General features: G+C 33.4%; 1 protein-coding gene across 2 annotated transcripts in view; it reads right to left on the bottom strand.

Annotated features, from left to right (window-relative positions):
• Nucleotides 1-384: 384 nt before the first annotated feature.
• Nucleotides 385-27586, bottom strand: part of GTF2A1 (general transcription factor IIA subunit 1) — a 39749-nt gene continuing 12547 nt past the window's right edge. The window contains exons 5-10 of one of the 2 annotated variants that reach the window (XM_057488244.1): nt 24584-24659; nt 22905-23038; nt 20313-20633; nt 18247-18294; nt 15211-15300; nt 385-4568 (exon numbers count right to left, since the gene is read on the bottom strand). In XM_057488244.1, the coding sequence (XP_057344227.1) occupies nt 4461-4568; nt 15211-15300; nt 18247-18294; nt 20313-20633; nt 22905-23038; nt 24584-24659 (777 nt within the window). In that variant the 3' untranslated portion in view covers nt 385-4460. The remainder of the gene's footprint in view (nt 4569-15210; nt 15301-18246; nt 18295-20312; nt 20634-22904; nt 23039-24583; nt 24660-27586) is intronic. The other variant, XM_036882167.2, reaches the window with a different exon arrangement.

Here is a 27586-nt window from a genome sequence, read left to right as displayed (position 1 = left end):
AGAGATAGTAAAAAACAAGTATGCTTTCAAATAATGTTATCTTGAGTAATGTATTCTTTGGAGTAGATCTATCCATTTAGTATATGTTAATTATAACAATTTCTAGTTATACTTTGTTGGTGCGAATTTAGCCCAATTCAAATCCCCATGTGCCTAGAAAAAAAAAAACTACTCTTTTTAAAAGCTATAATTTTTAATATAGCTTAATAATTCAGACTGACAATCCTACCCTACTTATTTTAAAGTTATAGAATTTAATGATACCCTTTATTTTTAATAAATGGAACTTATTAATAATGTAAAGCATTTTCCTTTCTAAACTAGTTTTATTCAGTTATCTATACAACAATGTTATGCACTAGTAAGCAAAGCAAGCAACATTACTCTTTTTTAAATAACATCTTTAATTAAAGTTTTTGCAAAGGTAAAATATTAAAACTTAAAATAGGTCTTAGTACATCAAAATACTAAGTTCTCTGACTGTATTCCAAGATGGTCTTTAAAACATAATATCCCATATATCACAGAAGAGCAACTTTGATCTGCAATTGTACAGAATGAATTTTACAAACATAATAAATATATTTACGCCCTTACCTTACACATAACAGTATGTACAACAGCAGTTGACAATAGTAGCTCAGAACAGCAAAAAAGAATCAGCCCCCTCCCCGAAAATTGTAGCCCTGATGCATACTGGCTGATTTAAGGAACCTTGATGGAAACAGTAGTTACTAATTCAATGTAATTCTTCCCTTAAAAAAAAAAGTTTCTCTTGTTTCTCAAAATGAAAGTATTAAGCTTGGTTCATTCTTCCTTAAACCGTAAAAAAATGGCAAAATATAGTCTAAGGCAGGCTTAAAAGGGAATTATAAACTTCAGATAAAATTTCCATCACATAATAGATTAAAATGTGAAACTATTTAACATAAACCCATGAAGAAATATATAAAGAAACTTTTTTAACCAATGAATTCAAAATCTGCAATAGCTGAGTCAGACAAATAGGTGGGAGACATGAAATAAAATGAAAATGTACAAAGATGGTTCAATAAAATATTCCATTGCACAAAAGCTCAAAAAAGTTCAAGACGAAGTAATCTGAAAATATAGGAATTTTTTTCAAGTGGAAGAAAATGCTAAGTTATAAAGGGAACTCCCAAGAGAAAATTATGTCTGTTTTCCTGTACAAGGCCTATTTACTTTCTGAAAAGAGTGGCGACATTATTGCTATATGATAATACAAAAATTACTCTTAGGAGACAACCCTTTTCATTCCTCCATAAAAGCAAGAAAAAATAAGAAAACTAAATCCTTGATTTTTACTATAGCAAAAGAAAATCTTTATACAAAAGCTATTATATTTTTATGTTCTTGATATCTAAAACCAGAATCTATTAGAATATGCTCTTCAAGAACACATTTTAATCACTATACACATTGCTCAAATCTTAATGTATTCCTAGAAGATTACAAGAAGGTGACTTTGATTTTAAGAGAGGCAACAATATAAATGTAGTATTATGGTGGAATTTAACAAAAAGAAATGCGAACATTTAAAAAAATATAAAAGCCCATTATAAAGATCCCCCTCATATAACAGACATTTTACTCTAGAAACTAATTGCACATTAAAGAGTTGCTTTAGCCAAATGTGGCTCTCCACAGAAATTAAATGTGCTCAGGCATTCAAATGGTCTGATTATCCAAAGGACCACCAAAAAAGGAGTGAATCATATACTGAAAGGCACACATTTCCACACTTTATCTAGTAATTTTCAGTAAATTTTCCTTAGCACTGTTAATGTTAATCTTTTTTTTAAATAAAAGGTGCCACCAGCATCTGTGCAAATCTAAACAAATCCTCTACTGAAACCTTTACTGACTTTCATAATACCAAGTCTGAACTGTTTTCCCTCTTTGAATAAACGTTATTTTCATTACGAAATTCTGAAAGTGGGAATCCTTGCCTTTTCAAAGGAATGACATTTTTATGGAAACTAATGAAATGATTAAAGTACATTTAAATCATTAAGTGTAAAAGCATGATGATTAAAAATTCAAGTATAATAAAAGATAAGCAAGTGGCATTCTTATAGCAAGCCACTATAATAAAACTAAAACATGCTATTTAATTAAAAAGGAACATGATGCAGTAATATATAAGAGCACAATTTGGTATGCAGTGTTGTTTGGACTGGCTTTCAGAATTTTCACAGGTGAAAGAAAAGCATTTGCCAAGGATGCCATAATAATATGCAATACACAGGTGCAAATATAAATGGTTATTTCCTGCTTCAAAATAACCCTAGTGAATCACTCTGAAAGCAGTGGTTATTCATATTTGAAAAAAAACATATAAAAACAGGCCAGTATATAATTCTACTATGAATATGAATATTTGTCTATACAGAGGGCCCAAAACATGAGCTGAGTATCATATAGCAATCCAAGGGTCAGTAGCATAAGAACTACTAGATAGCCAAAGGGTTTCAATCAACATCACAGCACTGCTAAACTTTTATAGGTAGTTTAGGTTATTGACTTCTTCATTGGGTAAACAGAAACCTACTATCAACTATATTGAAGGACAACTGAACAACAGGACTTCTGTTATTTCACCCCCCCTTTCTCTTCTCCTGGTCTCATTAATGAAAACAAAATAACTTGTGTGTGCTTTGAGAGCAAACCTCCCCTCCAAAAAATGAAATTAATGTAGTAAAAAAACCGTATTAGCAGTTACAGCATTTAAACAAAACCTAACTACTAGCATGTCAGAAACCACTATTCACACAAAGTTCAGAACATAAGTTAAAAGGACCAAGCTGAATGTGGGGTGGGATGTAGGAAAAAAAACTGATTAGCCTTTATGAGAAATTTAAAAGATTTGTGCTAATAAAAGGAAAACAATATGTAATAGCTCACAGTTTTTTCTTTGCAATGTACTTTAAAGTATTTCTACATTACTTCTGAAAACATACACAAAGGCAAATGAAGACAAAATGGAAGACTTAAAAATAATCAGTATACAAGTAATTTAAACACATGACTTTTGTCAAGCGAAACCATGAAAAGTTGGTTGGAAAAACACAGAAGTGAAGACAAGTGTTCCTACAGTTCCCAACTAGCTCACTAGTTCACACAGAACACAGCATTGCCATGTTGTTCTTCAGAGCCCCTTACTGAATACAGAGCTGTGCATTCTTAATATACATATTAAATTCTATTATTTTTAATATACAAATCAAATTTCTATGCTTTCTTCCTCATGTGCAAACTGGAGCCCATGTCTATACTATCAGTGGCCTGGAACACCCACCAAAGGAAAAAGAGGTAAATATGTACTAAGTGGCCCAACCTCCTCTAGCCCCAAAATTTCCCTCAAATTACAAAGTTGCATTTAAAAATAAAGTATTAGAATAACAGTTTTTCAATTCTTTACCAGTGAACACAAATAGCTTTTATAATTACTAAATTATTTAATAAAGATCCAGGTCCTTACTATCTGCCCAATGCTTCAATCAATGCACAGAATATTATCTGCCTGTTTGTTTAGCTTAAAGACTAAACACATATATAAGTATATGCTTCAGCACAACAGTAAAAATTCTCTATTCATATGTATATAATTTAAGTGAGATGGTATCTTTGTGAAATAAAACTGTATTCCTGTCAAGCCACTTCAGGGTTTCTTTATATGCTATGCGACTAAAAGAAACAAATACAATTTTTCTGTAAGGGAACTGAAGTTGTTATTTTAATTCTGCTCAACTCAGAAGAAACCCAAGTCTTCAAATTACATTTTAATGAGTATGAAAACTCAAATTTTGTCTCCAAACAATGATCACTGATTACTTCCTTTAACTCTTAAACAGGTGTTTCATAAAGCAGGGAAGAAGAGGTATTTGTTACTGAGGGAGAATAGCAAGTAAAAATACTTAAGACCTATTGTAAGAGTTCTAAATTGTTTCCTTATACAAGTAAAATTCAACACCATAATTTTTACCCTTTTGTAAAAAGCTCACATTCAATTTTTACCAAATATAACCACATACAATAAGCAATTTCTGTTCAACCTATCAAAAGGGAAGTTTCTTCACTTCATTCCAGCAAATATCTTTCTGATTGAACCCAAGTTGGAGGAAGGAATATAGACAAAGTTTTACATGCTAATTACGGGTGGTGGGTACCTGTATTTAAAATTAACAATCATAGTTTTCCTACACAAAACCCAGCCCCACACCCACCCCTCACAACCCCAGGTGCTACAGTTCCATGGCTTGCCAGTTAGAAGTAGTGTCTATGTTGTCAAAGTCTCTTTGTTCCAGTAGCTTTGCTTCTACTGCACTTTTCTGACATGCAGAAGTTAAGTTATGGTTGGTATATGTCCCAAGTTTCAAACTGTTCACTTTAACTTTTTTAAAAGTTTATTTTGTTTTACTTATAAAAGAACCAACTCTTCACCATTCTGCATCTCCAATGGCTTTGGAAAATATATAATCTCTTCCATTAAGATTCATAATGCCATCCTTGAGATGAAATTTCCATTTGTTTTTACTTCTGTGTATCTAAATAGACAAAAAAAAAAAAGAATGTTAAAAGGTAAAATAATAAAGACAAAGGAAAACAACAGCAACAAAAAGCTTTGTCTTGTTTCACAAGTTATTTTTTTTAATTGAATATAATGAAATGTAACATCCTATTAGTTTCAGGTATACAACACAATGATTTGAATTTGTATATACACGCATACCTCAGAAGAAACCTTGCAGGTTTAGTTTGAGACCACTAAAGTGAATACCACAATAAAGGCTGTCAAATGAATTTTCTGGTGTTCCCACACATATAAAAGCTATGTTTATACTATATGGTACTCTAATAAATATATAATAGCATTATGGCTTAAAAAACAATGTACATACCCTAAAAAAAAAAAGCTAAACATTATCTGAGCTTCCAGTGAGGAGTAATGTTTTTGCTGGAGGGTCTTACCTCAATGTTGGTGATGGCTGCTCCAAGCTGGGGTGGCTGTAGCAATTTCTTAAAATAAGACAATGAAATTTACCACATCAGTGGACTCCTCCTTTCATGATTTCTCTGTATCATGCAGTGCTATGTGATAGCATTTTACCTACAGTAGAGCTTATATCAAAATTGGAGTCAGCCCTTTCAAATTCTGCCACTGCTTTACCAACTAAGCTTATGCAATATTCTAAGTCCTTTGGTGTCATTTCAACAATCTTCACAGCATTTTCACAAGAAACAGATTCCATCTCAAGAAACCGTGTTCTTTCCTTAACCATAAAAAGCAACTCCTCATCCATTCATTTAATCATGAGATTGTAGCAATTCAACCACGTATAGACTCCACTTCTAACTCTAGTTCTCTTGCTATTTCCAATCTGCAGTTACTTCCTCCGCTGAAGTCTGGATCCCCTCAAAGTCATCTATGAGGTTTGGAATCTACTTCTTCCAAACTCCTGTTCATGTTGATATTCTGACCTCTTCCCATGAATTGAGAATGTTCTTGATGGCATCTAGAAAGGTGAATCCTTTCCAGAAGGTTTTCAACTGACTCTGCCCTGATCCATTAGAGGAATCACTATCTGTGGCAGCTATAGCATTATGAAATGTATTTCTTAAATAATAAGACTTGAAAGTCAAAATGACTCCTTGATTCATTGGCCACAGGATGGATGTTGTATAGTAGGCATGAAAACATTCTCATTGTACATCTCCATCAGAGATCTTGGGTGACCTCGTGCACTGTTAATGAGCAGTAACATTTTGAAAGGAATCTTTTGTTCCAAGCAGTAGGTCTCAACAGTCGACTTAAAATGTTCAGTAAACCACTGTAAACAGATGTGCTGTCTTCCATTCTTTGTTGTTCCATTTACAGAGCACAGGCAAAGTAGTTTAGCATAATTCAAGGGCCCTAGGATTTTTGAAATGCTCAGTGAGCACTGGCTTCAACTTAAAATTCACCAGCTCCATTCGTCCCAGAGAGTAAGCCTGCCCTTTGAAGCTCTGAAAGCACTGAAGCCAGGCACTGACTTCTCTAACTCTGCCATCTTCTTTCAGTAGAAGGCTGTTTTATCTACATTTAAAGCAGCTGTTCAGGGTGGCCACCTGCATGAACTGCCTTAGCTGGACCTTCTGGATAACTTGCTGCCAAACTTCTACATCAGCACTTGCTGCTTCACGTGCACCTTTATGTCATGGAGACAGCTTTTTTCTTAAATCTCATGAACCAACATCTGCTAGCTTCAAACTTTTCTTCTGCAGCTTCCTCACCTCTCTCAGCCTTCACAGAACTGAAGAGTTAGGGTCTTGCTCTGCATCAGGGTTCAGCTTAAGGGAATGTTTTGTCTGGTTTGATTGTCTACTCAGGCCACTCAAACTTTCTCTATATTAGCAATAAGGCTGTTTCATTTTCTTATCATTGGTGTGTTCACTGGAGTGACACTTTTAATTTTCTTCAAGAACTTTTCCTTTACATTTACAATTTGGCTAACTGTTTGGCACAGGAGGCCTAGCTTTCAGCATATCTCTGCTTTTGACATGCCTTCCTCACTTAAGCTTAGTCATTTCTAGCTTTTAATTTATAGTGAGAGACATACAACTCTTCCTTTCACTTTAACCATTAGAGGCCACTGTAGGGTTATTAATTAGCCTAATTTTAATATTGCTGTGTCTTAGAGAATAGGGAGGCGTGAGGAGGAGGAAATAGGAAGACTGCTGGTCAGTGGAGCAATCAGAACACTCACAACATTTATCAATTAAGTTCACTGTCTTACTTGGGCACAGTTTGTGACACCCCAAAGCAAATAAATTAATAACATTAAAGACCACTGATAAAAGATCACTGGAACAATTATAATAATGAGAAAGTTTGAAATATTGTGAGAATGACCAAAATATGACAAGACATGAAGTGAGCAAATGCTGTTGGAAAAACAATGCTAATAATAGACTTGCTCCATGCAAGGGTGTGACAAAACTTTGATTTGTAATAAAACTCAGTATCTGCAGAGCACAATAAAACAAGGTATGCCTGTGTTGCAAAATAATCACAGTAAGTCAATCACTAAACATAGTTACAAAATTTTTGTGTCGTGAGAACTTTTAAGATCTACTCTTTTAGAACTTTCAAATAAGGATAATAGTATTAACTCTAGTTACCATGCTGTGACCGTTTTTAGTTTCCATATATAAGAAAGATCATATGGTATTTATCTTTCTCTGACTTATTTCTCAGCATAACGCCATTAAGGTCCATCACACTGCAGCAAATGATAAAATATCCTCTTTCTTATAGCTGACTACTCCTCTGTTGTGTGTGTGTACATATGCACCACATTTTCAATTCATCTACTGATAGACACTTTTATTGCTTCCATGTCTTGCCTACTGTAAATAATGCTCCAATGAACATGGGGGTACATGTATCTTTTTTAATTAGTATTTTCATTTCCTTTGGGTAAATACCCAGAAGTGGGAATTGCTGAATCATACATTAATTCTATTTTTAATATTTTGAGGAACCTCCATACTGTTTTCCATAGTGGCAGTAACAATTTACATTCTCATCAACAGTACACAGGTTTCCATTTCTCCACATCTTTGTTCATACTTCCTGTTGTCTGATACCAGCCATTCTAACAGGTGTGAGGTGATATATCTCATGGTTTTGATTTGCTTTTCCCTGATCATTATAGAGATGTTATCACCTTTTTCATGTGTCTTTTGGCCATTTGTATGTCTTAACTTTGAGAAAAATGTCTGTTCAATCATGTGTCCACTTTTCAATTGAACTGTTTGCCTTTTTGCTAGTGAGTTGTATGAGTTCTTTGTGTATTTTGGATATTAACATCTTACCAGATATATAATTTGTGAAAATTTTCTCCAGTTTGGTAGGCTGCCTTTTTGTTAAGTTTCCTTTGCTGTGAGAAAGCTTTTTGGTTGAATGGAGACCCACTTGTTTAATTTTTCCTTTTGTTGCCTTTGCACATCAAATCCAAAACGTCACCACCAAGACCAGTGTCAAGGAGCTTACCTCCTATGTTTTCTTCTAGGAGTTTTATGGTTTCAGGTGTTAACATTCAAGTCTTTAATCCATTTTGATTATTGCGTATTCTTGGCTCTTTTGTCATAAATTAAATGATCATGTGTGTGGGTTTATTTCCAGACTATCTTTTTAGTTCCACTGATCTCTAAGTCTGTCTTTATGCCAATATTATTCTGTCTTAATTACTATAGCTTTGTAATATAGTTTGAAATCAGGGAACATAATGCCTCCAGTTCTTCTTTCTCAGGATTGCTTTGGCTATTCAGGACCTTTTGTGGTTCCATACAAATGTTGGGATTGTTTCATTTCTTTAAAAAAAAATGCCACTGGAATTTTGACAGGGATTGCAATGAGTCTGCAGATCACCTTGGGTAGTATGGACATTCTGACAACATTAGTTCTCCCAATCCTTGAGCATGGGTTATCTTTCATTTGTGTCCTCTTCAATTTCTTTCATCAATGTCTTGTAATTTTCAGTACAAAGATCTTTCACCTCCTTGGTTTAATTTATTAATAGCTATTTTATTCTTTTTGATGCAATGGTAAATGGCACTGTTTTCCTAATTTCCCTTACTCATAGTTGTTATGAGTGTATGGCGGCATTTTTAAATATTGATTTTTATCCTATGACTTTACTAATTCATTTATTCTAACAGTTTTTTGGTGGAGTACATAATTATGTCTCCTGCAAACAGTGACAGTTTTACTTAAAACTTTCCAATTTGGATGCTTTTTATTTCTTTTTCTTGCCTGATTGTTGTGGCTAGGACTTCCAGAAGTATGTTCAATAAAAGTGGCCAAAGTGAGCATCCTTGTCTTGTTCCTGAGCTTAAAGGAAAAGTTTTCAGCTTTATGTTTTTTAGTATGATGTTACCTGTGGACTTGTTATACTATATCCTTAATTAATGTTGAGTTACATTCCCTCTAATACCCACGTTTTTTGAGAATTATCATAAATGTATGTTAAATTTTGTCAAATGCTTTCTCTGCATCTATTGAGATGATATGATTTTTACCCTTCATTTTTTTAATATGGTATATCACAATGATTGATTTGTGGATATTGAACTATCTTGCATCCCTAGAATAAATTCCATTAGGTCATGGTACAGGATCCTTTTAATTTATTACTGAATTTGGTTTGCTATTCTTTTGTTGAGGATTTTTGCATCTATCTACATCAGGGATACTGGACTGTAATTTCCTTTTTGGTGATAGTCTTGTCTGGTTTAGGTATCAGGGTGATGCTAGCCTTGTAAGTTTGGAAGTGTCTCTATTTTTTTGGAAGAGTTTGAGAAGAATCGGTATTAATTCTTCTTTAAATGTTTGGTAGAATTCACCAGTGAAGTCATTCAGTCATCTGATCTTGGACTTTTGTTTGGTGACAGGTTTTTGATAACTGATTCAACCTCCTTACTAGTAATGGCTTTATTCAGACTTTCTATTTTTCCTGATTGATTCAGTCTCAGTGAGTTCTAGGAATTTACCTATTTCTTCTAAGTTGGCCAATTTGTTGGTGTATAATTGTTCAGAGTAGTTTGTCTCTTATAATTCTTTGTATTTCTGTGTTATCAGTTGTTTACATTTCCTCTTTCAGTTCTGATTTAATCATTCAAGTCCTCTCTTTTATCTTGGTGGGCCTACCTGAACATTTGCCAATTGTACCTTTTCAGAGAACCAGCTCTTAGTTTCACTGCTCTTTCCTATCGTCCTTCCAGTTTCTTTTCCGATCTTTATTTCCTTCCTTCTACTAACTTTGAGCTTTATTTGTTCTTTTTCTAATTTCTTGAAGTGTAAAGTTAGGTTATTTGAGATTTTTGTTTCTTGATGTAGGCATTTATCTCTGAAATTCCCTCTTAGGACCACTTTTGCTGCATCCCACAAGTTTTGGTATGTTTTATTTCCATTTTCATTTGTTTCAGGGCATTTTATTGATTTCTCTTTTGATTTCTTTTTTTATCTACTGGTTGTTCAATAGTACTTTAATCTCAAAGTACTGGTAAATTTTCCAGTTTTCTTCTTGTAATTGATTTCTAGTTTCATACCATTTGTGGTTGGACAAATTGGTTTCTTAGTAAAGTTTAGTTTTGAACAGAATAACAACAACAACAAAAAACCCATTCACCCACTAGGTGGGTAATTTTTTTTTAATCTGTCTGTAACCAGTATCATTTTTTTATAGCTCTTAGTACCTGTGCTCATTAAAATAGTTAATAATATTCCTCTTCAAAATATCTTATATCGCTACCAGATTTGCATATACACATCCTTTTTTCAAAAGAAATTTATACTTGCAAACATTTCAAAGAGGAATATCCCTTGCTCTCTCCCTGATGCTTCTAGACCACTGTTTTGCCTTTTCTTTTTAACTCTTTTTATGTCTATACCATTTACCAAAACTTAGGCTTTTCTTCATTCCTCTTATCTACTGACCACCAGGACACTCTTTCCTCAGTAGTAGAATCATTCATAGAACCATTCTTTTCTGCTTTCTCATATACAGTAAAACTTTCATATCACTGACCTTTCTAATATCGTCACCTCAAAGTACTAGTATTAATACTAATATTAGTATTTCTAACTGCCGATTATCCCTAATCCTACTTTGTCTTTGGGACATCTGGCAACTGTTCTCAAAGGCCACTAATAAAATTCTAGATACCACATTAACAGCCTCTTATCATCTGATTTATTACAACCTTTTAACTAATTTAGAAGGCCTTTCCTTTCTCCTTTCTTCCAATCATTTTTTAAGTATTGCTGCCAGAAGCACAATTCTAACCAAACACCTCTGCTTGACTATGCCTTTATTTGTGCATGACCTGGTAATAACTCACCTTTCCAAGTTTATTTCCTAGCTCTACATTACTCAAAGACTATATTTCAATAAAAAGAAATATCATCCCTTGCTCCTGTTTTTAAAATTCAATTCTTATTTCAAGACCCACCTCAAAAACAATGCATCTTACACAAGGCTTTGTCTAATTGTGTTAGCTATAGGCACTCATTCCTACTAATTCCCATAGACATTTCTAGTATTATTTCCAAGTATATACAATTATGAACTGATTTCTTCCACCAAAATAAAACACCTCATAGTTTTCTCAAGACCTAATCTTATACATGGCACTATATAACAAGTACATATGAAAGAATGCTTATCATGCACTAACAACAGATTTCAAAATCTTTCTACATCCAGTGAAGCCAAAAGGGCAGAGGGCAGAATTCAAACTGGCCAGGCTCTGGGCATTCTCACCTTTGCTTTCATTTACAGTTTTCAGTTTCACAATTCCATAGATTTAGGAGTAAAAAGAGTTAAAATACTTAATCCACTTAAATGATCTTCCCTTTCCTGTAAGTCCCACTCATTCGATATTCAGTTCAAGCTCCACTTCTTCAAAGAAGGACCTATGGTTCTCCCTCTTCTCTGATCCAAAGGGACCTCAAAATCAAGTAGCGCAGGCTTTCATTTGCAAAAGAGGAATACAGCCTGGAAAGGTTCAGTGACTTCACTAAGAGCATATTGCTATTAAATGACAAAAATGATTCTCAAGTCCCAGTCCAATATACATTTATTACTAAATCAAGCTGTTTCATATAATTATGAAGAAATGCTTACTATGTACAGATAATCTCTGAGATACCATTCCTAAAATTCCATGGTCTAGCCTCTCAGTACATTTTCCATGGCCTGCTCAACAAATCATTGTTCAGAGTCTAAATATGATTAGAAGTGGAGAACAAAGAATTGCAAATCTATGCCTTTCTGGGGTTGCTTTCTTGTTAAGTCTTTCAATTTACCCCCTTCCTAATCTGTTTCCTCCAAACTCCACTTATTGATCAAAGCTATGCCTTTTGGGACTTAATCGAAATTTAAAAAAATTCAAACAACCCTTCATATATTTGAAAACCACTGCCGTGCTCTTTCTCTAGATTACTGACTTCAGCTATGTATACATTTATCAAATTTACTTGCATTAAATGGTCTTAAAGTTTTGGTCTAAACATGCTATGAAAGCATTGAACTTAACATCTGAAGATGGTTAACTTGAATGTCTAACAGACATGCCAAATTTAACATGCCCCAAACTTATCACTCTCCTCTCCCAAACCTATTAATCTGCAGCCTTTCCCATGAGTTAATGTCATCTCCATTCTTCCTTCCAGTTCTTCATTAAAAAATCTTCTGAGTCTTGATTCCTCTTTTTCTTTTCTACTACATGTCCAAGAGTCAAGGAACCCTACTGAGTTTTCCCTTAACTCATAGCTAAGATCCAACTGCTCCTCACCACTTCTAATACTAGAACCCTAGCTTGAGTCATCATCATCTCTCACTTGGATTACTATAGAATGCCTCCATTAGTTTCCTTATTTCAACCTCTGCTTTCTGCACACACACTGGTCAACAAAGGCAGCAAAGTAATCCTTTTAAAATTACAATGTAAGTGCTATCACATTTGTCTATTTGAACTATTCTAATAGCCTCCTAATTCACTCAGAAAAAGAACCCATGTTCTCACAAAGTCCCACACCATATGCCCCCCACATACCTCTGACTTCATCTACTACTACACTGTCCTCCACCCGCACCCCAGTCCAGCCACAATGGCTCCCTTGCCACTCTTCAAACACAACAGGCATGCTCTGACACCAGATTGTGACAGGGCTAACTCTCTTTATGTCTTTGTCCAAATGTTTTCTTCTGAAAAGGTCTAATAAAGACTACTATTTTAAAACTGTGACCTGTCCCCTTCCCCACTCTATGTTATTCTATATCAATTATCTATATGGCATCTAACATACCACGTTAATTAATTTATTATGTTTAGCATCTGTCTCCCTCAACTAGAATAAACTTCCCAATGGCAGGAATTGTTTTCTTTGTTCACTAGTATATCTCAAGCTGCCAGACAGGGCCCTATCTCCTCTTTTCTTTGACTCCAATGTAGAGAAAGTATTAACTATCCTAAAAATGAATATGTAAATTTATTTCCAGCACATCTGCAACCTGACAAACCATGGGATTATATAAAAAAGAAAGTAATAAGCAGCCAGAAAAAAGGAATTCCACAGGTAAGTAAACGAACAGATTTCATTCTGCTGTAAGACAACTTGCAGAAAGCAAATATCAAGTTTCATGGATCAAATAGCCCACATACTCAGCACTTAAGTCCTATTGGATAATACATGGTCAATATTTTTATTTGAACAAAATCACAAAATACAACTTGAAAAACAATTCACTTACTGGCCTAAGAATTTCATGAAGAAAAGTGTCCTGAATGCCAGGAGAGAAGCCTCTTGAACATCCTAGTAACAAACGGTTTAAGTAAAATTACCTATAAATAAAGCTGCAATGCCATCAGACCTCATCTTCCCAAACTTAAGGGAGAACTCTATTTCTTATTAGATTTAACTAAGATTCTGACACAATCAGCAACACAAACTTCATTATACTCCTTTCTAATGGTCTCTTCTATAACTGATTATTGAAAATTTGAAGTTAAGACTTCCAAAACAAATTCCAAAATTCTAGTTGGTTCAAACCATATCCAAGCCATTTTAACCATTCTTAGAACACCACCATTCTTTATTGTTTGCTAAAACATCAAGCCCAAAACTCCAATCTCCATAACTCATTTGATCCTAAAAATCATATCTCTGCAAATGTTAAAATTATTTATCATTCGGTATACTATATATAAAGCTATTCGAATTTATAACATTAATGTGTGTGGAACAAAAAAAATTTTTTCACTAAAATATTATGTGTACAATTTGCACCAGAGGAGAATACAACAATTCTCTTAAAATATTAAAATATACAGAAGTATATTCTTCAGTCAAGCTAAGATAAAGGTCCTCTCTTGCCCGATAAACCTGACATCTTGTTATCATGAAACTGGTCTGGATAATTGGAGTACAAGAGGTTGCCTTGAGACTTCCTAACAGTAACTGTTTATTGGTATCTCTGTTTTAACCTTACTACTCTCCCTCTGCATAAATGTAACAAGAATTACATTTATTATAATGTTCCTGGAATAGGGTACTAAGAACCCTCATCCAGAAGTCATCCACTAAAGTGGATGCTCTGATAACCAAATCAATGACTTCTCTGACTTTATTATAATTTCACTGGTATATAATTGGCTTGATTTAACCTTTTCGTTATGAAATGGTAAGATCCATTGTCTTGACATTTTCCCTATAGATCTGTTTGTAATAAGCATGGCTATTTATATGATCCATTTCCATAAAAGCAACACAAATTTCAGATTTGCTTCATTTGTAAAGGAAATTCACGCAGGGCAGAAATTTTCCATGATCATGACCTATAGCTCCAGTGCCTGTCACATTGAGACAGTTAATATTCATTTAGTGAATGAATAGTGCTTACAAACAAAACCCAATTACTTTTGTTACAGCTTTCAGCATTTGGTAAAGACCTCTTATGAAAACGAATTATAGATGTAATATGTGGATTTATTACAAATGTAATGACTGCAGTCAGAAAGCAATTTTATTCCAAAATAAATGTTCCAATAACTACAACAAAAATACTTGTAAAGTAACACCCTTTTTAATAATTAAGAAAACAAGGAGTCCATTGCTAATTCTCATAGACTCTAGTTTAAAAATTCCTAAATGCTATCAAAATACAGCAAAGCTAAATCATTTTTTAAATGATTTTCAGTAAAAACCTATCTGTTAGTAATCAGTCCTGTTTATTGCCCTACTTCTCTACATAGTAATAAGTCACAGAAATTCCACTGAAGGCGGTTTTGAGGTAGCTGAAGCTAAAAGGAAAACAGCATTGTCCCGCTGAGTTACTACTGATACTAAAGAAAAACCCCTTAGTGGTTTTGTTGACTCTGCAAGTTGGGAGAGAGAGTCTAGATAGAAAAAAGCATACCTCTCCTCATGGTTTCATTCATAACTTATTTTTCAAATGTAAAGACTCACAAGTTAATTTCTCTATTAAAATAATGTACTAAACTATAACAATGTTTTCATTCACACTGTTTTATGCTGAATATGAGAGGCATCAGTCAGCTGCCTAAATATTTGAACAGGCAGAAGGATGGTTTAGGAAAGAAATTACAATAGAAAATATCTCAGTAATATGATAAAATCCTTACCTTATCATATTGGCATACAACAACATTTTCTGTATCAAAGAGTTCCTGTCCTTCCTCATCACTTACATCATCTTCACTATTGAGGGGCTCCTACAAAAAAAGGAGTTTATTTATTTATACGTCAAGTATTATTATTAAAAAGGCTCTTTAATATTCAATGAAAAGAAACACAATAACCTTGCTGTCCTTTGAGAACCAAGAGCCGGATGCATATAAATATCATGAATATATATCATTAATGTTACTCTGGTCAGTAACATTAACTTAGCTAATGTTATTGAAATTCCACCAAGAAACTAAATTTACATAGTTAAGCTATGTAACTTGTTAAGTGTAAAAAGACATTTAACTTTATTTTTTAAGGATAGCACAAGAAAATAATTCTCTCCATTAACTGCCAAGATGCTTAGAAGTGGACCTAAAAAAGATGAGGGGTTAATGAGATAATTGCACTAAGTACCACCAGAAGAAGCAGTGTAAAAGGAACAATGATGAAATTGGAGGAGGAAAAAAGTGTTCTAAAATAGGCTGGCAGTCTGGCTTGTCATTATATTAAGGACTAGGACTCTGAATATAAATTAGCATGTCTATCATTATGATGGTGATGATGGAGGCTCAGAGTATAATTAACTAAGGCATTCAGATTAAAAGCATGTGTGTGTGGTATGGGGGGAATCTCAGTACCAAAGAGAATTAAAGGCCAATATCTAACTAGAGCATAAAATGACCAACTACATTAAATTTGATCTCAGTTGTGGCAGAAGATAAAAAATATAATTCAGATTTCTAATTAATGAAGATAAAATAGAAAAGCAGAAGATAATCAACACACTATTAAATCTAGGCCTACACCTACTCACACACATGCATATACATATTCTTTAAAATAGGTATCACAAATGTAAATGTAAAAAAAAATTTGACGTAAAATTCACAGCACGTAAAATTCACCATTTTAAACTGTACAGTTCAGTTGCGCTTGGTACATTCATAATGTGTGTAATCATCACCACTATGTAATTCCAAAACAATTTCATTACCTTTACTATTAAATAGTCATTCCCCATTTTCACCTCTTCCTGGCCCCTGGCAACCACTAATTTGTTTTCTTGTCTCTAAAGATTTGCCTATTCTGGGTATTTCATATAAATGGAATCACACAATGCATTATATATGCAATGTACATTATGAAATGTGGTCTGGATCTTTAAGCATAACATTTGAGGTTCATCCAAGTTGCAGCACATACCAGTACTTAGTCATGGATAAATAGTATTCCCTTACTTGGATATACCACCGTTATCTATCATTTCATGAACATTTGGGTTGTTTATAACCTTTGGATTTGTGAACAGTACTTTTATGAATACTCATGTACAAGCTTTTGTTTGAACATCTGTTTCCAATTTTCTTATAGATATACTTATTAGTGGAATTGCTGGTCATAATAGTATTTCTATGCCTACTTTTTTAAGAACAGCAAACCATTTTCCCAGCAGCTACACCATTTTATATTCCCACTACCAATGCTGTACAGGAGTTCCAATTTCCTCACATTCTCACCAACATTTATTTTCTTTCTTGATTATAGCCATCCTAGTAAATGTGAAATGGTATTTTCATGGTCTTGATTTGTATTTCTCTAATGACTAATGATATCCACTATCTTTCAATGTGCCTGTTAGTTAGCTGTGTATCTTCTTTGAAGAAAAGTCTATTTACTTAGCCCATTTTTGAATAGGGTTGTTTGCTTTCTGTTGTAAAGTTTTAAGAGTTCTCCATATATTCTGGATTTTAATCTGTTATTAGATACATGATTATACATAGCATATACTATATAATTTGCAAAATATTTTCTCCTATTTTTCAGGCTGTCTTTTCCCTTTTTTATATTTTCCTTTATTGCACAAAAATTTCTAATGTATTGTTTGTGCTTTTGGTGTTATGTGTAAGAAATCATTCCCAGTCCAATGTCATGAAGTTTTTGCCTTATGTTTTCTTCTAGGAATTTTGTAGTTTAAGTCCTAGATTTAGGTCTTCAACCTATTTTGAATTAATTTTGCACATGGTATGAGGTAGAGGTTCAACTTCAGTCTTTTGCATGTGGACATTCAGTTGTCCAAACACCATTTGTTGAAGACTATTCTTTCCCTATTAAGCAGTCTTGGTCCATATAAAAATTTTGTGGCACGATAGCATACACAGCAGTATTCCACATAAAAAAGACACAACTAAAATATAAGGATTTGTGAAGTATGAAAACAAAACAAAGAGTTTACACCAGTCAAATTCTAACCAAAACAAATCTGCATGGCTCTATTAGTATCACACAAAACAGACTTCATGGCAGAAAACTACTAGAGATAAAGCAGGACACTATGTAATCATAAATGGTTGAATTCATTAAAAAATACAATTTTAAGCTTACGTTCACCATTTTTAGGCTCAAAATGTAAAAAGTAAAAATAACAGAAAAACAAGGAGAGATAAATTCACCATCAGAGTAGGAGATAGGAACTTACTTCACTCAGTAATTGATGATGAGCAAGCACACAAAAAACAGCAATAAGGATATAGAATATCCAAAAAGAAACTACTGACAATGTAAATCTAATAGACAAATATAGAAGATAGTCCCATAAACTGCAGAAAACACATTCTTTTCAAATAGGTAAGAAGCATATGCAAAGACTGACCACATAAAGCAAGCCTCAACCAATTTCAAAGGATGCACACATCACACAGATCATATCTTCTACAAATTAAAACAGTTGATTAAGAACAGTAAATAATAAGATAGGAAAAACATCAAAATAAGCAAAGCTAAAAGTTGATTCTTCCAAAATAGCAGAATCAAAGTACCCCCAGCAAGGCTAAACGAGAAAAAAAAAAAGAGCAAGAAGGTACAAATATTAGGAGTCAGAAAATAAAGGAACACACTACAAATGATTCTGGCATCAAAAAAATATTATCATTTTTATGCTAATCAATTAAAGAATTTAGATAAGTACATAGTCCTAGAAAAATGTAACTTACCCAAACTGCCTCAAAAAGAAACAGAATTTGAATCACTATGCTGTATACCTGAAACCAATATAATATTGTGTATCAGCTATACTTCAATTTTAAAAAAGAAATAGAATACTTGAACAGAGTAGAGGTTACTAGGACCAGGTATTTTTAACAGCATATTTAAAAAATATTCACAGAAGAATTAAGCATAGTCTTAAAAAAAGAAGTCCAAAGTAGAGGGATCACTCTCCAAAATTCATTTTATAATGCTACCATAAACATGAAAACTTGGTAAGAAACATATGACAGTATCATTCATGAACATACATGCAAAAGTCCTAAACAAAGTGAATTCAGCAATTCATAAAAAGGGTAATTAAGACATAATGACCAAGGATTATGCTATCCCAAAAATACAAAATGGATTTACAAACAGAAAACCAATAAATGCAATTCACCATAAATAAGAGATTAAAGACAAGAAATGATTACCTAATAGTTACAGAAAAGTGTCTAATAATATTCAATGTTCATCTATACTTTAAAAAACAAAACTCTTAATCTGAATAGAACTTCTTTAACAACTGTTAAAGGATATCCAGAAAAAGCCTACTACAGTAAACATTATACTTAAGAGTGAACCATAGAAAGGATTCCTTTTCAAGATTAAGAACAATATAAGGGTACCTGCTATCACCATTTCTAATCAATATTGTTCTGGTGGGCTCAGTCAATAAAGCAAGAAAAACTGGTTTTCATATTTGATCTGATTGTCTACAGAGAAAACATGAAAAAAATCAGAGGCTAAACCTCATCAGTAATCAAGGAAATGCAAATTAAAATGAAGAAATTTCTCCCCAGCAGACTCACAAAAATTAAAAAGCCTGACAATACGCAGTGTTGGTGAAGACATAGAGATATCTGCACAATTATATAATGAACAGCAGAAGTGTAATTAGTACAATTTCTCATTTTATTGTAAAGTGGAAGATGTGGGTGCCTTATGATCCAGAAATTCAATGTTTAGGTATAACACTTAGACAAACTCTTGCATATGTGTCCCCAGAAGACATATATCAAAGTATTTTATAACTAACAGTAAACAAGTAGAAACTACCCTAATGTCCATCATATCACAAAAATGGATAATAAATTATGGTATATTCAACAGTGAAAATAATTACAAGTGTATGCAACAATTTAGATGAACCTCAGGAATCCCATCTTGAGAAAAAAAGCTTACTTGCAAAAGAATACATAATTATTCCATTTATGATGGAACATTTTTTTTTCTTTAAACTACATGTGGATACCAGGGTGTTTGCTTTTTATTCATGTGCATCTATTCAATATTTAATAAAAGCAGTATTTTTTAATAAAACATTACTTAGAACGTTTTGAAGAACTTTGTACTACAATCAACAAGATTACATTTTAGGCTGTAGAAGGCAATTAACAACAAAAATTGTGGTAAGACGAATATTTTCTTGAACACAACTAACCAGGCTGGAACATTGAGGACAACAAAAATATATTTATATGCTTCTGGAAATTTGTAACTAAGTTTGAATAAGAAATTTTTGTTAAACTAAAGATAGACACTAAGAATAAAGCTATCAAGTGCTATAGAATATAGACCAAAAGGAAGCTGTAAATAAATGTCACTTAGCTTTTTCCTTGAGTTTCCTTTCTTCCCAAATGTTGCCCTACCCACTTATTATTGAAGCAAAAGATTAAGTACCTCTATCTGTTGTACCAACGTCTTAAACATTTTAGCCAAATCAGTGAATGCATAAGCCAAAGAATTAGAATGACTTGTACTGTCTGCATCACCTTTATAAATGTAACTTAATTTGGTATACATTCATTTTTTTATTGCCAACTATATGAAACAATATTTTATGATGATAAGCACAGCCAGAACAATCTAAAACCTTAAGTTAGAACAATCTAACTTTATACTTAAAATCCTGTGCTTCATAGCACCCTAAAAGCCTCTGAAAAAAATAGGATATAATTCATCAGTTTGGCACCAATAGAAAAAAATGACTAAGTGGCTTCTCATTTCAAGTCTTTTACTAGAAACTTACTTCTTCTACCTGCCCATCCTCGGCTCCATCTTTCTCTTTGTCTTCCTCTTCATCATCATCATAGTCTTCTTCTTCATCTTCATCTTCTTCAGATGATGTATCCCCAGTCCCATCAACCTGTAACACCAATGGAGCTTGTGGCTGAGAAGTCTGGGCCTGTGGCTGCTGCTGGCCAGCTGCAGTTATCTGTGCTTGTGCGGGTGTTGGTGCCCCCACTGTTGTAGGTATAACTTGAGTCTTATTTCCTGTAAATAAGATTTGCTGAGGCTGTATGATGACACCTGTCTGTGGTGAAATCCCTCCAGGAAGAGGGGCCAGTACCTAAAGTAAAAGAAAATCTACGTATTAGGAACTAGTTAAAGGATCAAGTACCTCAGTATCATTTCACAGAAATTGGCTAAAATGCTGAAGAATTCCCCAAAATGGCCTTATCTCAGACACAGTTAAAACTACCAAAGCACAAAAGAAATGTTTAACTAATGCACTGATCCACTAAATTTCCACTTTACTGTTTAAATTTCTGAAAGAAAAAAGATTTTCTGAAGATAACTGCTTCATTTATCAAGTACTTGCTATGTATATGCCAGATTCCAGTCCAAAAGTTAAAGATGTTATTAGTTTACTTGCTTGAGATATGGAGAGGTTCAGTAACTGGCAAAGTTGCAGTCACTAAGAGGCAAAATTTGAAAACCTAGGCTTTCTGGTTCTGCTCTTTACTACGCTATACTGCCTCCCTATAAAGAATAATGCACTGCAAAGATTCTAGTTTTGCCTAAGATCATAGATACAGATGTAGCAGAGGCAAGTTGTTCAATCTCTCTTGGTTTTAATTACTTAACCATTAGACTAGAATCAATGGTTCTCAATCTTGGCTGCAAATTACAACCACCTGGTAGCTTAAAAATACTGATACCTTGGCCTCATTCCTAATATTTTGATATAATTGGTGTGAGATGACACTATTGATTTTATTTAAAGCTCCCCAGATGATTCTAATCACACAACCACAGCTGAGAAGCACCAGATCATCTGATTCCTGAAGTTCCTCCCAATTTCTGCATTCTAGAATTATAAAACAAACCACAACTCAAAACACATTAGCAAATATTAATTAAACCTGTTGTAAGTCAGATGTTTATAATTTATTAATAAATAAAATTTAGAGTGCCTAGTGGTTTTAAAAAAAAGCACTAAGTGGCAATTACTTGTCATTAGGTTAAAAAATGCTAAAATAGTAGTAAAACAGTATTTGCCTTAAGATGTTTATAGATTAATACAAAACAGTAACAACTCAAAAGATAGAAGATGTAAGAGAAATATGGTAACAGTGTTAGGAGAGCACAGGAGAAGAGTACTAAATTCAGCTTGGGAGACAAGGCATGGTCAGAGAAGCCTTCCTAGTAGGTAATACTTGAATTTCTGTGCTTTTACCCAGGCTTTTCTGTTTGGTTGGGTGGTGTGGGCTAAGTAGAGGAAGTTGCTAGAAGGCAGCATTCCAAAGAGAAGACTATCAAGCAAAACCCAGAAATAACAACAGGACGAACTTTGGAAAGCTGTAATCAAGCTGGATTGATGCTCCTCCTCTTAACTAACATCTATCATCATACTATTGTACTGACATTCTCTGATTATGTATCTTTTTTTTTAAAGTACCTAAGTTCCTCAAGAAAATAACCATTTCTCTTTCATCTTTATCCTCACAGTAGAACAGTTTAACTAACACCTGGTACACAAGTTAAGTGCAAATATTTGTTAACTTTGGTCTAGACAATAGCTGAAGCAGGCAACAACTGAAAGTATGCAAAGAAATAAGCCTGAAGAGAACAAAAAAACAAGATCCCAAAAAGATCTCACAAATCATGCAGAGTTTATACTTTTTCCAATAGGCAGTGGTAAAATATTATAAGATGTTCAAGATTTTTAGAACAAGGAATATAAATACAAAGCGTCAGTTAGGTTAGGAGGGCACAAGACTAGAAGGAGGGAAATCAATTAAGAGGATAATACACAGCATTTTAAGTGAGAAATTATGAAAGCATGAACTAAGGAAATGATAAGAGAAAACTAGTTTCAAATATATAAAGGACTGCAAAAATATTAAAACTACAGTCCGAATAAAAGGAACTATTCAGAAGAATTGGTAGGACTCCATACCTTGGATAGTGGAACGGAAAGGAGGATAGCACACTCCCTCTCCGGGAAAATAAATAATCTTGATAATGGGTTCATGCCTGCCTTGTTCACTCCTAACTCTCCAGTTACTTGTAAAGACTCTGATACACAGTAACACAGTAAAATGCTTGCTGATGGAATGCCCAATAACTAGCTTAGGAGGCTGGATGGAAAGTAATACCACTGATAGAAAAGCACTTTCAGGGGTATGAGTAGGGATAGCAATTTAGTCATAAGCATACTGAATATAAGTTAAACTATGATGTATACATGAGGAATTTTGAATGACAGGGTATATAGTACTGAAAAGGTCTTAAGAATTTGTATGGATAAAACCATGGGAAAAGGGGAGGGAACCACCCAAAGAATTCACACAGAAGAAGAAGAAACCCATGGTGATCCTAATTTAAGTTCTTTTACCTGTTGTATAACAGGAGCTTGTACTCCACCAGGCTGCATTTGTGGTATAACCTGTTGTTGTAGAACCACTGACTGCTGAGGTTGAAAGATATACTGGGCACCATTGGCTGCTCTGACCACTTGAAGAAGCTGGCCTAAAGCAAAAAGTATTTATTCCAAGTTACCATTCTAGCAGTGACCATCTCAAAATAAATCTAGTTTAGAGTGAATGTCAAACCATCAAAAGTCCTAGAAATTATCAAGTAAGAAGTCTAACAATTTTATTAAGGGCCATCGTCTATACATGGTAAACCTTAATCCTTACCTTCTCTGACTACACTCCATGTTTAAATATATTGCTTAAAAAGTTTTACTTTCCTATTTATAAAGCTGTTTGCCAACACAGTTTTAACATTATGGTAGTTCACTAAAAGCTTATATTGCTAACACGTTTGGAGTCATGAGAGAACAATAAGTACAATGATACGTTTCAGGTGCTGTTCATTTTCAACGCTTTAAAAAAAATAAAATTAACAATTTATTAGTATCTTGAACCAAAGCACCACAGCACTTAGCCTCAAAATTGCTTTAAAACAATAAAAGTTTACTGAACCAATTATCACTGGTACAATAACACTAACTATATGACTGGCTTATACACAGAAACTGAATCCCTCTAGTATGTTGGTTTAGATGTCCCAGAATTTTAATTAAAAAGTGAACAATTATCTTATTACAATATCTAGCAAGATAAAGCTCTAGCCTGCTCTTCACAAATTTAGAAATTAACAGACGAAATCATGTAATTGATTACAGAGAACACTGAAAATCCATGTAAATAAATTCTTCAAACATTAACATGCCAAAAGTCATGAATCTTTCATCAGTCTATGCAGAGATACTATGTAAAATAGAATGCAATGAATTTACTCTTAAGATATTATGGGATTTAGTTTGAAATCACAATTTAAATGAGTCAAACTTATTTGGCAGATTAAATGTGTTTAGCAAAAAACTAGTAAATAATCATTTCTATGTCATCACACTTCATTAATAGGATTCTTATTCACAGATCAAAAGCTCAAATGCAATTGCCATGTTCTCTACTGCATCCTCAGCAATGATTACTGTTTAATGTGCTACAGTCCTCAAATAATCTTATTTTAATGGTAAAGGAAATATTAAGATTTTCTTTCAATGAAGACAAAACAAAGATTAGATGGTACTATTTTTTGAGTTATACAGTAGTCCGCCCTTATTAATGGAGGATACATTGAGACTCCCAGTGGATGCCTGGAACCTTGGATAGTACAGAACCCTATATATACTATGTTTTTTCCTATTCATACAAACCTATAATAAAATTTAATTTATAAATTAAGTACAATAATTAACAGTAACTAATGAATTATAATAAAAGGTACATGAATGTGTTCTCTCCCTCAAAATAACTTACTGTTCTGTATTTACCCTTCTTCTGATGACCTGGGATGACAAAGTGCCTATGAGATGAAATAAAGTGATGTGAGTGACAGGCACCGTGACAGAATTGCGCTACTACCGAATTTCTGACACTGTGTCAGAAGGAGGATCATCTGCTTCTGGACTGCGGTTGAACACAGGTAACTGAAACTGCTGGAAGTGAAACCAGGAGTAAAGAGGAACTGCTGCATAAAAACAGTTCTGTTACTCCTAATTACCTGAGTTTGTTAGTATCTGTTGAACTGGAGTCACACCTGCAGGGAGAGCCAAGGTAGCAGCTGTAGCGGCAGCACTCTGGAAAAAAACCAAAACCACTTACATGCCTGGCAGTACCTCAGTTTACCTCCGATGTATTGTAATATATATACTAAAATGAAAAACTCTAACAATAAGACTAAATCTCATATTATAAAATGGTAGAGACCACCTAATTGAAATGTTCTACCTAATTATTTCAGGCAATTAAGTAGAATAATATAGTTCGGAGGTTTTCCCCCAGGGAATGTGCTCTAAGGAAATCCCACCCACACTAACAACACTGTGCAATATATGAAATACCCACTCTGTTATTTCCTATCCTACTGCTTCCTTACTCCCCAAATTCCTTGTTGTCAATTAGGGTACTTGAGGGAAAAGTGTTAGTTTCTTCATTTTAGAAATCTTAATATTTTTAATTAACAGGTCTCTACAGAAACCTTGCATCAGTAAACTGCACTTGGAGTATAGCTGGCAATTCTTCTAAGATGCCACAGGTGAAAAATCTCAGTGAAATATATATTAGTAATTTTTATTAATACAAAAATTACCTTAAACTCGAGTCACAAACTTTAATTTCTACATCTTAAAATGGAGTTAGTATCTGAAGTTATTATTTTTAAGTTACAAAAGTCAAGTAAGATTTTGTTTAGAATTTCTTTAAATCCAGGATAAATTCCTGATTTACTGCTTCTAAAGATTTCTCTCCTTTCCTCCAAAAGAATTACACTACATTTTCATTGTTGTTTTAATCCTGTGCTCAGCATATTTCCATGTATCTCACTATAAATACACAGGTATTTTTTTTCCTCCTTCCCCCTTCAATCTTTTTAAGATATCAAGCCTCCATATATCCTATCTAACCTATACATTTTTAGAAACATCTCCATTTTAATAAGCTCTGAGAATTATAACTGCTTTGAAAAACTAAAGCCAAAGAAGTCAACAAGACTTTCAAGTCACTTGGAGAATTGTACTCTAGTGAGTTAATGACACAATTACTATCTGGTCTAGATTCTAGGTTTAGCTTTCCAAGAAAATGTGCTTGTTGCCATTTGACAGGCCTAAGTAATTTATACACTAAAGCCTGAAATTCCTACTATGTTCCCAGAATCCAGCTATAACCCACCCGGTTCTCTTTATGAAATGCAGTTTCTACATTTCATTTATTTTAAATTGGGTAGTTGGATATCCAACTGGGTCCAACTGGATAGCCAACTACCCGATTTAAAAAAATATTGTTTGTATGGGCAAATAAAAGGTAATCTAAGTTTATGGAACATATTAACAACCACTTACTACTGAAAAATATTTAGGAATAGTAAATGCCTATAATCTGAATTTTCTTAGATTAATATATCGCCCTCTACTGGCAAACTGACATAGCGGTTTCTATATAGCATACATGACAACCACTTAAACACTTCTGCACATTCAAGTTGCTATCAATAAATATTTGTTTAGTGATGTACCATACACAAACCATCTTTTATTAATGTCTACAGAAAATTTATCCTCATATTTTACAAAACAGACCTAACATGAATAATGCACTAGAGAAATCATTTCATAAGGAGAAACCTATAAAACTGGTTTGATAGATACTTGAATAAAGTTCCCTGAAATAGCCTTCTACCTATTATCACTATACCACATTCTTATGAAATTATGTCATTTTTCAATATGTTCATTTCTAAAGCATCCAGAGCTATTTAAAAACCAAAACTGCTTTTAACGGGTATCTTTGAACTGGAAATAATAACACACACACACAAAAAACTTAAGAGCTTATACTCATTATGCTTCAGAATATGTAAAATACATGGAGCAAAAACTGACTGAAAACATCAGGTAAAATGCTAAATATAACTGCCAACACAGTTTACTGATTGCAGCTTCTGACCTATGTGTTTAAAGAATACATGCTCTTTAGAATCAAGACAAAACAAATCAGTAAGAGATGGGCCATTAATTTGGCACAGTCTCCTTAAAAACAATTTTAATTCAAAATTATCTCCCAAAAATACTTTAAATTCTTTGAAATTACATATGCCCACTGCACATGACTCTACCAAAGTTTGTTTTAAAAAGACTCGTTACTCCCTAGCACTCTTGATAGTACCAAATGGAATGTCAATCCCACGGTGAGACTCTTATTTCTAAGGATGGAGGTTAAAAAGAAATTTGAGACCTTACACTTGAAATGGAATTTTTTTGAATAAAAATTCTTGTAAGAATCAATAGGCATGGAATTTTGTGATTTTTATGCAAAAGAACCAATTTCAGCAATTTGAACTAGAGGTACAAATAGAGATACCGGTTTTCTGTGAATTTAAAAATAAAAGTTTCTACTATTATGTGGAAATTTGCAGTTCTATCAAGTTATGAACTTGTAAGGCTGTTATAAAAAAAGAAGTCATTTATCTAGTCGGTGAGCCCTGCTTCCTATCTGGCTTACTATGTCACAAATGAGCTTTGAGGTTTACTACTCATCACTCACCAAGCAGAAGTTATTTTTTCAAATACCACCTTTTCATTAAAAAAGGTATCTGGATCTGAAAAAAAAAATCCCATTGCCAGCACTAAGCTAAGAGATCATTTCAAAAATTGTGATTCTTACTTCTAAGAAGAAGATTTGGGTGAATTTAAAAATGAAATGTCAGAAACACTACTAACAGTCTACATATTTTACTTAGAGCAAAGAAAAGCCATGTATGAGAAAGTGTTGGAACTATTCTAATCAGATTTTGTTTCAATATTTTATTTTTTTTAAAACTTAAGGATATAGGTGAAGATTTTCTAAGTTTCTGAAAGGGTTCTTTCTACTTCAGTTATATTATACTCTATTTAATGGGAAATACTTTATGTCCTAAGTAAAATTTGAAAATCTGAATACTTCAGTAATTTACATATTACAATAAAAGTTGTTTGGTTACATTACGGTTGAATCAGAGCAAACATTTTAA

The sequence above is a fragment of the Manis pentadactyla genome, chromosome 11, assembly GCF_030020395.1.
Source record: "Manis pentadactyla isolate mManPen7 chromosome 11, mManPen7.hap1, whole genome shotgun sequence".
NCBI classification, from domain to species: domain Eukaryota; kingdom Metazoa; phylum Chordata; class Mammalia; order Pholidota; family Manidae; genus Manis; species Manis pentadactyla.
The sequence above is the reverse complement of the archived record's forward strand: the minus strand, read 5'-3'. Positions and strand labels throughout refer to the sequence as shown.